General features: G+C 44.9%; 1 protein-coding gene across 1 annotated transcript; it reads right to left on the bottom strand.

Annotated features, from left to right (window-relative positions):
* Positions 1 to 3,564: 3,564 nt before the first annotated feature.
* SEC11A (SEC11 homolog A, signal peptidase complex subunit) lies at positions 3,565 to 13,561 on the bottom strand. Its single transcript, XM_081889016.1, has 6 exons — positions 13,403 to 13,561; positions 10,337 to 10,446; positions 7,557 to 7,706; positions 5,953 to 6,072; positions 5,519 to 5,576; positions 3,565 to 3,841 (listed from the first exon to the last, which is right to left on the bottom strand). The coding sequence occupies exons 1-6, from the start codon at positions 13,451 to 13,453 to the stop codon at positions 3,791 to 3,793; spliced, it is 540 nt and encodes a 179-aa protein (XP_081745142.1). The 5' UTR covers positions 13,454 to 13,561; the 3' UTR covers positions 3,565 to 3,790.
* Positions 13,562 to 15,928: the final 2,367 nt, after the last annotated feature.

The raw sequence follows: 15,928 nt of genomic DNA, 5'->3' as shown, positions 1-15,928 counted from the left end.
ACACACAAAATATTTGCCCTTATCAGTAGCCCACTTGGTCCAAGATACAACATCAAATGTTTGGTGGTCAGCTGCAGGATGACTTCAAAGTTCTTAGGGGCAGAGTGTACCAAGGTTTTATCCTCATTTTATCTTCCCAGCAAACCTATGAAGCAAGTTAGGCTGAGATGTTGATCAAGTGCCAGTTTTGTGACCAAGTGAGGAGTTATTTGAACTTCACTGCTCTTAACAGCTAGACCACACTGGCTTTCTTTCTGCTTCCAAATTGTACCACCTAAGTCAGGGGTAGGGAATGTTTGGCCCAACAGGTGATGCCAAACCACAACTCCCATCAGCCCCAGCCAGCTTGGGCAATGGCCAGGGATGATGGGAGTTGTAGTTCAGCAGCATCTGAAGAGCCGCCAAAGATTCCCTATCCCTGAGCAAAGATTAAAGATACCACTCCGCCAAGGGTTTCAACCTGAAGCCAGGCTGGATTCCAGATTCACTGCAAAGTGACAGATGTGGGAATATTAGCACATTAGCTGGTGATGCGCACACAAGCGACAAACCAGCATGTTAGAAACTGCCAGAGGAGCTCGCGCCGTCACGGCTATGAGGATGCGATTGTGCTAAAGCACACGCACGTCTTTGGTGACCTTTTCTAAAGGAGGTGTGATGCCGTTGGGGCAGGAGTCAAGTTACTAATGAGAAAGTGCCCTCTGCTCTTAATGGGGAGCTACAAAGAGAAAAGCGATCTCAGCGCATAAAATCACAGCATTTAGAGATCACGTACATAGCACGGAAGGCAATGCTACCTTCCCTCTGGTCACCTGGCTTCCTTACTGCGGCATGCAATGGATATTGACAAGCATCCCTGCACTCCCAAGCTTGCCATGCAAGCACAGCATCAATGAAACCATGGGGGGGGAGGGGTCCTCTACATCTTTAGAATGCAGAGAAGCAAGTCTCTGGGTAGCGCACAGTGAAGACTCCAGAACACAAGGGCTCCTTTTCTTTTCCTTTAAGTTCTGTCTCAGAACCCAGCTTTAGGAACACCGAAGATTGTTTTGTGGCAGGTCAGGCTCCTTGTCCATCTAGGCCAGGGATATAGGGAACCTTTGACCCTGCAGGTGCAGTTGGACTACAACCCCCCATGCCTGACCGTTCCGGACGAGGTTGATGTCGAGTTGGAATCCAACATGTCCCCCATCCCTGATCTAACCAATCATTGCCTGTTCCTCTGTATCTGAAGGTAGCTCTCCAGAGTTTCAGACAGTGCATTCTCTCTATTCACTTGATACCAGATGATAAATACCAGGGATTGAACCTAGGAATTTCTGCAGGCAAAGCATGCATTCTACCACCAAGCTATGGCTCTTTCCCCAAAGAGGTACGCCAAAGCCTGTGCTTAACCCATCTTTGTCCCCAAGTCTGTGAAGTTACATTTGCTCATGTTCCTTTGCGTTTCCCCTCACCTTTGCATTTCCTCTGCTATGTTCAGACTTGTCTGGCTTTAGAATGCAAGATCCTTGCACAGGGACATGACTTTCTTGCTTCTACCAAAAGTCTGGCACATTTTTAAGGCCCTTTTTGCACACACACCAGTATATTGCCATTAGTGATGGCAATATACTTGAACTGCTCTACACGCCCAACAGATCCCTGCAGCAATGAAGCAGCCGAGTCCAAAGTACTCTGTTCTGCTCTTTAAAGAACAAAAGCCCTGCTTAAACATTTCCCTGCAAATAGAAAGCTAAGCATGAGCTGGGTTAGAAGTTTCTTCCCCAGTTTTCTGTCTGATTACCTTATTTTTTTGTTTTTACACAAGGGGGAAGCATTCACAAAGGACATTCCCAGTCTGAGGTGGTACGGTCCACTCTGCACCTCCAGATTCTCCCATCTTATTCAGCTGCAGGTGTCAACCAGGTCCTTTCTATGAAGAGTCCCATGTGGTCTTCATTTGACTTTTGTGGTAGAACTCAGTACCTCTTCTTGATAGGCTGTACACCATTGCCCATTCACATCCCACTGTGTCCTGTGCAAGTACAGTGGTAACTCAGGATGCTAACGGGATCCATTCCGTAGCCCTGTTCGCATCCTGAAGAGAATGCAACCTGCATCTGCACTTGTCACGATATGCGACTTCTGCGCATGCGCGTGACATCATTTTGAGCATCTGCGCATGCGGCAAAACCCAGAAGTAACACGTTCCGTTACTTCCAGGTCGCCGTGGAGCGCAACCCAAAAACGTTCAACCTGAAGCAACTTTAACCCAAGGTATGACTGCAGTGGTACCTCTAGTTATGTACTTAATTCGTTCTGGAGGTCCGTTCTTAACCTGAAACTGTTCTTAACCTGAAGCACCACTTTAGCTAATGGGGCCTCCTGCTGCTGCTGCGCCACCACTGCCGCGTGATTTCTATTCTCATTCTGAAGCAAAATTCTTAACCTGAAGCACTATTTCTGGGTTAGCGGAGTCTGTAACCTGAAGCGTATGTAACCCGAGGTACCACTGTATCCTGAAGCTTTCTTGTGGGAGGGGCAGGGCACACATTTTAAAACAATTTCCTAGTTGTCTTAATGATGCCTCATGGATCACTGGCAGAGCTCCTGCTTTCCATGCAGAAGGCTCTAGGTTTAATTTCTAGCATCTCCCGGTAGGGCTGGGGGCGAAAACCCCACCTGAAACTCTGGAGAGTTGCTGGCAGTGAATGGAGACAGGACTGAGCTAGATTGCCAATGGTCCGGCTCAGTACAAGGTAGCTTCTGATGTTCCTACTGCAACTGGATTTTGCATGCTGTGTCAAATAATGTTCCACTACAACACAGCAGGGACTGTGTTGTCCTAATGGGAGTTCTTGCAAACATATAGAAGCTATACGTGCCACAAAAATTGGAGCCTTTCACTCAAGGAAAGATGGAGGAGGAGAATTGTATTGTGCCAGGTAAAATAAGCATGGCTATTCAAATGCCAAGTCAAGTACTCAATGCTGTTCCCTGTAGTTCTCAAAGGAGACCTTGTTGTTGTTGTTGTTTAGTCGTTTAGTCGTGTCCGACTCTCATGACCCCATGGACCAGAGCACACCAGGCACTTGTCTTCCACTGCCTCCCACAGTTTGGTCAGACTCATGTTTGTAGCTTCGAAGACACTGTCCAACCATCTCGTCCTCTGTCGTCCCCTTCTCCTTGTGCCCTCCATCTTTCCCAACATCAGGGTCTTTTCCAGGGAGTCTTCTCTTCTCATGAGGTGGCCAAAGTATTGGAGCCTCAGCTTCATGATCTGTCCTTCCAGTGAGCACTCAGGGCTGATTTCCTTAAGAATGGATCGGTTTGTTCTTCTTGCAGTCCATGGGACTCTCAAGAAGCTGCTATACTTTTACAGTTTTAAAATCAGAAGGTATGATAGGGATTATGGGTGCCTCACAAGGTTTCATTCAAATCCTGATGCAGCCTGCTTGTCCCATGGATTCATTCACTCGTGGTGACCTCAAGCTGGTAGCCAAAGTCCTGCTCCTGTCTAACTTAATGTGACCAAGGCAAGAACAAAGAGAGAACTCATAAGCTCATAGAAAGACAAGATGCTTTGGCTTAAATCTTTTAATATAAAAATTCACTGATGTACAAAAATGCTAAAATGTGACAAACTGTTCAAAATACTGGGATCGACTCTCCTGTTACACGGCTGTTGAAAAACAAAAACAAAAGCCAAACCGAACTTGGTTAAGAAGCAGTGAAATGTACATACATCACACCTCACTGTCTACTCAAGAGCAAATGGCATCTCCAGCTGGCCTCCCCGGGTGGCAGGCTACTCTCGATGCACCAGCACAAACAAGCCCAGTAGAAAGAGGACAGTGTACTGTGGGGGGGAAAGACAAAAGGATTTGAGCTGTCAAACACACTTACAGCTTAGGTATAAGAATGCACAATTGTGATTTGTAGAATAGAATGGAAGACAGGCTACTATACAGGATCTCAAGATTTCATAGAACCACAACATCCCAGCTTAACTAAACCAAAACAAAAAACCTAACAGTAATAATAATAATAATAATAATGCTCATCAAGGTGGCAAACTAATACCTGGCCAGTGGACCATACCACCACCTTCAGACTGCAGGTGGGGTTTACGTGATGGGATCAAACCCACCCCTGCTCTTCTCTCTCTCTCTCCACAAAAAGCTAGATGGCAAAGGAGAAATGGTTCTAGCTTAGCCTTCACCCTGACTGTGCTGGTTTTTTAGGTTCAGGGATTTATTTTTTAATGGAGGGATTAATCATGTAACACACACACCCCAATCTGAAGTGGGACGTCCCAGGCACAGGGTTATCACCTCCTTGAGGAGCAAGCCTGAAGAGATGCAATGGAAAATGTCTAGAATATGTAGAGTTTCTTTACCCGTTTGGAAGTCAGAACAAGTCTTAGTGTGGGATGTGCTGCAATTCCTTGGCTTTCCCTATCATGCTAAGTCCTCATCAATGCCTCCCCACCTTAAGTATTCTGGCCTATCCTCACCCTCAGTCCATGCCCAAAGAGTTAAGCAAAGCTCCAAGCTCTGCAAAGTGGTGGTGGAGAGTATGCTCAAACACTGCGATCACATAATTAGAAGCAGATTCATATTGTCTGATCTGAACATAACATACAGTGAGCATAACATACAATACAAACAACCAAATAAATGACTTCCTTTATCCTGTATCTGGCCTCCTTATTTACTTCTTATAAACTGTTTCCTTTATGAATAATTATTAAGACTTTTCTAATTATAACTTAAATATCCACAAAGTCTCCTGCAGACATTAATTGAAACAAGTCCAGGTATGTATTTTAGGGCACTGTTTTGTGAAATATTCTCTGCATTTTCCACATGCTTCTCCCCCCCCATGCTTTTTGAAACTCGTCTAGTGTGATCTCTAATTGCCTCTGTTAATCTGGCCAGTTCAATATACTCTATCAGTTTGTCTTGCCATTCCTTTTTGGTTGGCACAGTTTCATTTTTCCAGTTTTTAGCAATTAGGATCCTTGCCGCTCCGGTGGCATAGAGGAGTATTTTCTGATCTTCTCTTGCTATATCTGTCTGTTATCACTAGTAGAAAAGCTTTTGTATTTTTGTTATGTTCACATTTAATGAGGGTGGATTTGTGTATTGGGGGTGGGGGGGTTGTGTTATGTTGTAAATAAAATTCCAATAAAAATTAAAAATAAAATAAAAACACATCGTCTGATCTGTTTAAAAGGGGGTCAGGATCTCTATCTGGGACAGTATCTGACTCGCTCATCTTGCACAATGGAACTTCCTGTCCCCTTTCCTCTCCCCATGTGCCCCCCACCCCACATCTGTTCCACAGGGTTGGGGGAAGCCTCAGAGCCAATTTAGAGGATATACAGGGGGAGGAGAGGAAGGAATTCTGTTGCACAAGTGGGAAGATCTGTGAAGAACTGCAGAGATCCTGCTAACAATTTTTCTACATAAAAGCTTCCTGCCTAAGGGAGGAGATAATTTCTCCAGCAGATGAACTGAGTGGAAGATCATACCTTAAATTTTGGGTAATCGTTCATAAGGATGGTCACTATTCCAATGTATGGCACAAATCTAAAAAGAAAGGGATTATGCCACTGTTAGACACACATTGGGTTGACTGTTGGTTCTGAAGATGCATTCGATAGATAAGACAAGGCCTTGGCCACATGGAGGAAAAACAAGATGGCCGACTCATGCAATGGTACCATTTCAGAGAGCAGGTGGGGGAATGCAACATTTGAATGCTTGCTCTCCGAAAATTCTGCAAGTCAAAAGTTAGCACATTGAGAGAGAACTTCCACCCCAGCCCCTCCCCTTCTGGTGCTGGTTTCTTTTTACTTTTAACAAAGAGGAATGTTAAAAAATGTGAGCTAAAGACTGACAGCTTAACTGGAAATTGAACATGCAAGGTATGCTACACATCGTCCCCTGCTGGCTCACAGCTTACCCTCTTGCTCGCCCCACCACGTCTTTCTTCTCCAGCCAGTGCTGGCCTTGCTTGTACAAGCCTCTGTCATCAACAGCATTATTGTCACCCTTCGTCAAGAACTTGATGTCTCCGTTTTGTCTTGGGGAGGAAAAACCAAAGTTAGGTAGCTGCTGAAGGGCAACCAAGGAAGAATCCAGCAACTTTTTAAATAAAAAAAACCTGGTGTGCCTCTCATTCCTCTGGACAGGATGGCATTGCACAACAGGGTTACAAATGTGTGCAAAGGTCAGAAATGCCTGCGCCAGAGAGAGAAAATGATTGGGATGCAAGTCTGGGAGAGATTCTACAAAATTATCATTGATTTTCATTTCATTTATTAGTCACTTCTCATGAGACACCCCAAAGCGACTAGAATATAAAGTATGCACCTTCAGTCTTAGACAGCCATGTTGCATGCACTCCTGCACAAACACACACACACACACACACTCTACTGGGATACTTTGTCAGGTCCATATGACTACAGGTTTTAAGGGATGTTGCAAAGCTAAAGGACAGAAAAAATGTTATCGAATCAAGCTATTGGGGAGGGGATCACATTAAAAGTAGTTCCTATCAAAAAGACAATTTTATTTGGTCACTGCATATATACTTTTATGAGAATAGATGTGAGAGGCCTTCTTATAAACATACCGTATTTTTCGCTCTATAAGACGCACCAGACCACAAGACGCACCTAGTTTTTGGAGGAGGAAAACAAGAAAAAAAATATTCTGACTCTCAGAAGCCAGAACAGCAAGAGAGATCGCTGTGCAGTGAAAGCAGAAATCCCTCTTGCTGTTCTGGCTTCTGCGATAGCTGCGCAGCCTGCATTCGCTCCATAAGACGCACACAAATTTCCCCTTACTTTTTAGGAGGGAAAAAGTGAGTCTTATAGAGCAAAAAATACGGTAGGATGCAAGATGGATTAAAAGAATAAAACAGTCCAATAAACTCAGCAGGGGACGACGATGGGGGGACAGGAACAGCAGCATTCATCCAATAAACTGTGCCAAAGCATAAAATAGCCATGGTTTAGATTCCACAGCTATTCCAGAACTGCAAATACCCCCACTAAGCCAAGGACAGAATGCTATTTCCTGTGTTATTTCCAAGGCAGCCAAACACGTTCAGACATCACATACCCTTATCTTGTGATCTTTAAAGGATCAGGAAGAAGCTTCCTCTTCTCTTCAAGCACTGGACTTAATAAAACTACTCCAGGTTTAACCAAAATAGTTTGCTGATCTGAATCAGTAACCTGTGATTTGAACAAGCCGTTCAAATACAATTTCAAAATGAGGATCAAATCATGACTGCACTCCTGGTTCAGAGGGTTTGCTCAAGCCAGATTGAGGGTTTGGATGCAATGGCAGGCTGCGGTTTATTCAAACCACAAAGTAACAAATGAAACTGAGCATAGAAGAGGAGAAGGGATTGCACAAGCACAGAACTTGTTCTCTATCATCTAAACCATGGTAATGTGACATCTGAACGCAGCCGCTGTCTGGAAAAGGATTCCAGCATAAAGCGACATGTCAACAGACTTTTGCAGCAATCGCCATCCAGAAAGGCACACGTACTTTTCATGAATTTTCAAAACCCGATGCACTATTGGAATTTCCCTTCCTTCTATCCTAAAAACCACGATTTCGCCCACTCTGATTGGCTCCTCGATACGATTGGTTAAGAACAGGAGATCTCCTCTGTGAAATGCAGGCTCCATACTGCCGCTGGAAGACAAAGCCATCAGTTAATGAGCACAGCGTTTGTGTCGTGAAATATCACCACCCAGGGTGGTTTTGAAGGGCTGCAGGACTGCTAGAATGGACTAAACTACACCAGCTATCACTTTAAGAATGAAATACAGCGGGAATCTTCATGTGCATGCAAATGAATACTCCCGGGAATCTAATTCCTCATGTGCTGCAGTAAGGGACTGTTATTGATTCTCTCTATCACCAGCATTATTTTATCCCAGGCACTGCTAGGTCATTACTGATGTCTGGGAAATGGCAAAGTGATTCAAAATCCTTAACCTTTCAAATTTTACAATAATTGATCTAGTGCAGGCAGAGATGCTGAACTTTGTAAGCACTGTGTATCTGTGTGCTATGCCTCCAGTTGCCAGGAAATACTGACATTCTGACAAGGAAAGCAAAGGCAAAGAGGGAGTCTTCTGGTGTCTCATTTCAAGCTCTGGCAGAAGATCTGCAGATAGTGCAAGCCATCAGCCATATGGGATGTAAGCTTAGGAATATTATTTGGCTATTGCAATCTTCATCAACCTGGGGGCCCTCCAGATGTTGGGACTACAACTCCCATCAACCCTTATAGAAAACAACTACATCTGAATGGCCCCAAACTGGGGAACACTGGCCTACTGTCTAAGACCAGGGTTTTCTTCAGAGCTGCTTCTTCCTGTATAAACATTTTAGAGAAAATTGCACAGCATCTGAAGCCCTTCCTACAGTCCCACCATTGATGGAGGCTCATAGAAACACAAGAGATGGCCTTCTCAGTAGTGGCCCCATACTGTGGAACAACAATCTCAGATGGGTATATTTGGTATCCTAAGACTGCTCCTTTTCAGTGTGTGTGTTTTTATTAATTAAAGCGTTTTAGGATTTGTTCCATCTTTAAGGACTTTGTTTATATTTCAATCAGTTTTATTGTTAGGGTCTTGTTTCATTTTGTTTGTTGCTATGTGTCTTGTGTCTGCATCACAAAGGAAGCTGGTATAGACATGTTATCGTAAGTACAGGCAGCAAATGTTTTAGGTGTGTCCAATATGTATGCAACAGCACAAGCGTGCATCATGTCGAACCAGGAAGTGACCCTAATATGTCACAAAAAGGGGGCAGAACAAGGTGTGTGAAGGCTTTTCCATGGGTGTTCCACCAAGAAGCTATTTCACACAATCGTGCTATGACCCAGAACGCAACCCCTGCGCAAATGGGGAGTTGCCTTTATATAAAATCCAGCCCATCTGAAGCTACTTTACTCTACTGCCACACCTGACAATGGAAACTTTTCCAAGAAGTAATGAGCTCTACAGGAGTCCTCGACATGTTACACTCTTTTCCCTGAGTCCATCTCATGGCATTGCTGTTAATGTTTAAAGCAGGGATGGAGAACCTGTGCTGTCCAGATACTGTTGGACCAGGACTCCCATCATCCCTGACCGTTGGATAGAAGCTGGAGGCCAAGAACATCTGGAGGGCTGAAGGATCCCCATTAAGTGGACTCAACTGCATGCAGAAGGCAGAGAGATAAAAATTCACAAGGCCTTCTATCCTTGCAGCTAAAAGAGCCAGAAAAGAAATACACCACCAGCTCTCTCAGGACAGTCTGTACTGAGGAAGCCAGGAAGCTGCACACTTTATTGTGCCTTTTAGTCTTCCCTGCCAGCTGACTTGGACTACTGATCTCTTGACAGCCTTTCTTTTCATTTCATACACATTAATATGTGGGTACCAAGAAACAGATCTTGGCTCTTCTCAAGCTGTGGGTCCATATTTTCCCTTTTACGTAACAGTTTAGTACTTATTATTCACATTGCTGGCTCCATTAGAGTAGCAGCTTCAAAGGCAGCTGTAGAAGACCTAGGTAACCCTGGGAATCTATCCTGGAGTAGATGAAGATCTGCCAGCATTAGCCCAACTATTTTACTACTATAATCAAGCTATCAGAAACCCCATAGCTCAAGTGGCCACCAGTGGAGATGGTCTGGCCTCCCTCACAGCAAAATGCAGGTTCAGAACTCTGGGTAGTTTTACGGTCTCTTTCTGCTCTGCAGCCCCAGTTTAAGCCCAACCCGCTCCCATTAAAAGGGCCTCAGGAGGCACATCTAGGAAAGTATTACACTGGAAGTCTTTGTGGTCTGCTGTCAATCAAACTAGACAACACTGGACTAGATAGCCCAAGGAGTTGACTTCATATGAATAGATACATTCATATTCCTAGAATGCCTCCCCTCAAGGGCTCATTACTCTCTTCTTCAAAAGATCTCTCCCTCCCTACATTAAAAGTGTAATGCCTATCTTGAAAAATACAGTTTACTTAATAACGGACAGGCCTTTTTGCACTCTGTCACCCAAGAAACGCACCCCCTACATGGTGGGCTTTTGGATATTTTAGGGTTTGCACCCTGCCTTTTTACAGATGTTTGAATAGCAGTTTCTTGCTATTCTGGGTTTCATAGGCCCTTCTGTCAAGATGGCAGTGGTGAAAGGGTCTGTGCTGGTTGGCAGAGGCCATGCCCAGAAGATGCTCCAGCCCAGACAAGCCATTCCAGGCTATCTGAGCTCCAGCAGTCCTTGAGGTCTCACCCTGCAACCAGAGATTCCCAGCACAGTTTTACCTAAGCACGACCACGATGGGGCTTTCACTGCCCGTTGCCACCATCAGCCCCTTCCAGATCATCAGCGCTGAGGAAACGATCATCCCAAAGTTCAGCACCTGGTAATACAGCTGGGAGGGGGTGAAGGGGACAAGGGTGAGGTAGGCACTGAGAACACAAAAGCCACCCCACTGCCCAAGATACATAGGCACAAAGATCTCTCTCAAGAGAAACCCCACTCCAAAAAGCCCACCCTGCTTTCTCTAACTGTAGTTGGCAAACTTGTTTCGTCTGCAAGTCCCAGCACTGTCAACAGCACTACTTGGGAGTAAGTGGAGTGCAACCAGCAGCTTGCCCGGACATACAATTACATTTGAATTCTCAAGCACTGTTAAAACAATGGAACCCAGTTCAAATAAAGTGGTTTAAACTGGCAGCTTTAAATATTCTGAGACCCGATATTGTCTGGAGGTCAACATACTGGATCTGAATTTTAATGACTATGCCCACTTTTGCACTAATCACACATCAGACTTGGAGGGTCTGTCATTGGTTCTCTAGCCCTTTGCCCCAAAACAGTTAGTCACACTTGCCCTTCAGTGCTCTGCTGTCTCCTTGGGGGATACTGAACACAAGTTTGTGCACAGGGGCCAATTAATGGACTTCCAATCTTGCAGCAGGATGTTGGGACTTTGGATGGTTTTATTGGCGCTCTGTGCTAACAGCTCAACTCTTCCTGTATCTACTGATAGCAAATCACCTTGAGTCGAGCAGCTGAACACTGCTTCATGCAAGTGTTGCATGACAGCGCCCCTTCCCACCACACCTTCAAGCTGCAATCTTAGCCACACTTAATTGAAAGTAAATTCTTTTCAATTGATAGCACTTACTTCTAAATAAACAAGCATGAGTTCATATTGCATGGCTTCAGTCCTTTGCAAACGGAACCAAGCTCCACTAAACACAGCAGGACTTACTTCCAAATAGCTTTATCTACAATCTGTTTGCTCTTAATCTCCAGCTGAGCCAAGGAAAAAGGAAAAAGCATCCTTTACCTGGACAACCAAGCTTTAAGCATAGTGGGAGCAAGTCTGATCCAAGGTGGGTCACAACAGCATTATCACCATGCAGTGATGCAAATATATGGTAAAAGATTAAGAAATCTGCCCCCAAATGCATGCTTGGTTAAAGGTAAGTTCAAGGTTGGAAAAGGTTGACGATACCTGCCAAACCCCATTTCAAAGCCATCTAAGGCCAATTATAAGCACATACTGTATTGAAATCAATGGGGTTTCTTTCTAAATAAAGATGTTTAGCCTCAGGCTGTAAGCCAGGGGAGGCACATCATGTAACATCAAATTTCCTAAGATTGCCACCTTAGACACGACTGACTTCTGAGTAAAATTGTTTTGTACACAGCAAGTGGCATACTACTTGAAGTACGGTCCCTCCCTAACATGCAATTTTAATTGACAGTGCACACCATCATAAAAAGGATTTCACTGCAAATCAAGACTATAAAGGATCAGGGAGCAGCTCATTTTGAAAGACTCTGGAAATCCATTGCTTGTCAAATCAGACATCACTGAGCTAGATAAACATACAGGTGTCAGCCTAGCAGAAGGAAGCTCCCTGTGCTCTTAAAACAATGTGCTATGTGAAGAGGGCCCATTGCATAGGGCGGAAGCCACAATCCAACAGGCAAAGCACCTACTTTGCATGTGCAAGGTCCTAGGCTCAATCTCCAATGGCATCTTCAGGTTAGGGGAGGCTCCTTGCCTGAAGACCTCAAAGAGCTACTTATTATTGCCTGTTAGTACTGACAATAACGAGCTAGATGGACCAATGAGAATCCTGACTCCCAGCTTCCTATGCTCTATGTCAGTGGCTCTCAAAGGTTGTGGTGGGAAGATTCAAGGGCAATCAAAGAAACATTCAAACATTTCAGTTTAGTTTAGCACAGTACAGTGGTACCTCGTGTTACGTACTTAATCCGTTCCGGAGGTCTGTTCATAACAGGAAACTGCCCGTAACGAGGCGCGCTTTCTCTAATGGCGCCTCCCATTGCTGCCGTGCCGCTGGAGCGCGACTTCCGCTCACATCCCGGGGCAAAGGTCGCAATGAGGGGCATCTACTTCTGGGTTAGCGGAGCATGTAACCCACAGCATTCGTAAGGGGGACGGTACGTAACACGAGGTACCACTGTATCAAAATATTTCTGTTTACAGAATGTGCACAGATATCTTTTCAAAATGAGAGCTAGAGCACCACCTGATACCGAGGACAATCCTAGCTGTGTTGTCCAATGTACTGTGATACCTCAGGTTACATACGCTTCAGGTTACAGACTCCGCTAACCCAGAAATAGTACCTCGGGTTAAGAACTTTGCTTCAGGATGAGAACAGAAATTGTGCCCCGGCGGCAGCAGGAGGCCCCATTAGCTAAAGTGGTGCTTCAGGTTAAGAACAGTTTCAGGTTAAGAACAGATCTCCGGAACGAATTAAGTACTTAACCTGAGATACCACTGTATATATAATGAATAAAAAAGTTGGTGTGGTGTGAGCAAAGTTTGAGAACCACGGCTCTATGCTGTCTGTCCTAAATCTACGGCCAGCGAGGTTTTTTTCCCATCATTAGGTGGCTCCTCCCTGCCTCCAAGTTCTGCCATTAAGGAAGGGAGGGATATCAAAGTCTAGTTTTGATTCTGTTAATGTTTAATTGTTTTTTTTTTAATGATTCCCCCCCCCCCCGCCTCCCCTATGTTCTTAGCTTTTCTTGGTTTTATCTGCAAGCCGCCTTGGGTCCCTGTCAGGGGAGAAGGCGGGGTTTAAATTAATTAATCCTCCTCCCCCCTCAAGACGACCCCTCAGGCCTTTGATCCTACGAGGCTGCACCACCCCTCCCCCCTCCGGCTCCCCTCCCCCCCTCTTCTCTCAGGGGCCGCAGCTCCCCTCCCCCTCCCTTTCCTCCCCCCTCCCCCCTTCAGGGCTGCAGCTCCCCTTCCCTCCTCCCTTCCTTTTCTCTTTCCCTCCCTCGTGGCCCTCGGGGGCCGCGCCTCCCCGTCCCCTCCGGGCGTCCTCGCGCACCTGCCGCTTATTCATCCGCCGAACATCGTCTAAGAAATCCAGAGAAAGCATCACGAGGGGACTTGGGGAGGGAGAGGTGGGGGGGAACAAAAAAAAATGCCAGCACCGGGGAAACCAATGGAGCCCCGCACTTCCGCTTCCGGTCGCCTGACACCGCTTCCGCCCAGCCCGACCATGGAGATCCATTCCCCAGAGCGGCCCGAGGGAACCTGGTCCTCCACGCCCCTTCCCTCCCGGAGCTGCACGCGCCGAGGAAGGTGAAGGCAGAACGTTTAAGAAACCGAGGCGCTTATTTTAAAATACGATTTTTTAATTAAATTTTGTTTTACAATTTCAGATAAACATGTCACATACTTGAGATATCCATGACTTCCCTTCTTCTCTTTCCATGGTCCATTTTATATACGTATCTTATACCCCTGCAAATAATAATAATAATAATAATAATAATAATAATAATAATAATAATAATTATAATAATTATAATAATAATTTATTTATACCCCACCCATCTGGCTGAGTTTCCCCAGCCACTCTGGGCGGCTCCCAATCAAGTGTTAAAAACAGTGCAAAAACTATTATCAATCAGTTTTCCATTATTGCATCCATCAAAACTTATTTACACGTTGAATTTATCTTAATGCTGCCAGCGTTTTCAGCTGTACACAATTATTTTCCATATATTCAACAAACGTTTTCCAAACGTCTTTCAACATAGGTTCTTCTTCTTCTCTTATTCTATATGCCAAGTCTTCAAGTTGTGTATATTCTGTCAACTTAAGTTGCCATTCTTCTTTGGTTGGGACCTGGCTCATATTCCATTTTTGGACTAACAAAACACAGGCTGCAGTTGTTGCACACATAAATAACATTTCCTGACGCCTGGGGAAATTTCAGTCTCAATTATCCCCAACAAATAGGACTCTGTAATTTTAAGCATTTTTTTCAATTCATTATAAATCATTTCCCAATATTCATTTACCCTTTTGTATGTCCACTACATATCAAAGAACATTCCCTGCACCTGTACACTTCCCAGAGGTGCCTGTTGTTGTTGTTGTGTGTGTGTGTGTGTGTGTTCGTAAATTATGGGCTCACAGAGCACATTTCCTTTTTTATTGCAGTGGTTTGGAGAGCGTTTATGAATTTCCCATCCTGTCCAAAGAGTAAAGGAGCAGCATTCTGTGCTCCTCCTTTATTAGCACAACATCCCTGTAAAGTAGGCAAGGCTGAGACTTGAAGGTCGCCCAATGATCACCAAAATTGCTCTGTTGAAACTCCCAGTGGCAGCTCCACCCATTTGCAGCAAGGAGAGACAGCAGGGCTTGTTCTGTTTGCTTCACTGGGGCTGGCTGGTTGCCATTGGGCTTTTCTTGCAAACCTAGCTGCAGGCGGGGTAAAGGAGGCATGGAAGAATGTAAGAAGTATTAAGAAGCAGAGTCCTTTCCATTAACAGTTTGGAAACTTGCATTTGCTTGTTTCCTTCTTCCTCCAAATTGCCGCAATGTATCGTGTCTCTTGCCCTGTATGCCCAAGGGTAGGGCCGGTAAAGGTAAAGAGTAAAGGGACCCCTGACCATTAGGTCCAGTTGCGGACGACTCTGGGGTTGCGGCGCTCATCTCGTTTTATTGGCCGAGGGAGCTGGCATACAGCATGACTAAGCTGCTTCTGGCAAACCAGAGCAGCGCACGGAAATGCCGTTTACCTTCCCGCCGGAGCGGCACCTATTTATCTACCGTACTTGCACTTTCACGTGCTTTTGAACTGCTAGGTTGGCAGGAGCAGGGACCGAGCAATGGGAGCTCACCCCGTCAGGGGGATTCGAACCACCGACCTTCTGATCAGCAAGTCCTAGGCTCTGTGGTTTAACCCACAGCGCCACCCTGTTTGCCAAAAATCTGTCTACGGTGCTTGTTTTAGGTACTTTAAATAATAATGAAGTATACATTAAGAGAAGCAACTGTGAATATTTGTCAGGTCTCCCAAAATTAAGTCCAGCCTTTTAACTTGCGAGAAGTGGGCTTACAGGGGACCAGGCAGAGGGCCTTCTCGGTATCTGACTTTTAGAAGACATCTGAAATTTTTAATGTCCGTTTTACAATTTTTAATGTGTTGGATGCCGCCCATAGTGACTGAGGGAACCCAGCCAGATGGGCAGGGTATAAATAATAATATTATTAATATTATTAAACCTCTACACAATATTAGTGTTATGTGATGAATTGGGAAGTGTAAAAGGAGATTAGTTAATGAATCTTGATGGCTGCAGAAACTTGCACCCCCCCCCCATTTAATAAAATGAAAACTGTATCGCTATTATTTCTGGTAATTATGCTTTAAGAGCAGAACAACACAATGCACCTTGCACTCCATTAGTTTTAATCTTGGACAGGCAGAAAATTATCAGGTGGAGCCTCATTGCTGCTTCTCCTATCGACTTTCTGCTTGTCATAATGCATTTAAAAGACATGAGCCCTGATATGCAAACATCATGCTTTTGGGCCCAGTGCAGTCGGGCCAGGATCA

This window comes from Podarcis melisellensis (assembly GCF_964234715.1).
Source record: "Podarcis melisellensis genome assembly, chromosome: 14".
NCBI lineage: Eukaryota > Metazoa > Chordata > Lepidosauria > Squamata > Lacertidae > Podarcis > Podarcis melisellensis.
This window is presented reverse-complemented; position numbering and strand designations above follow the sequence as displayed.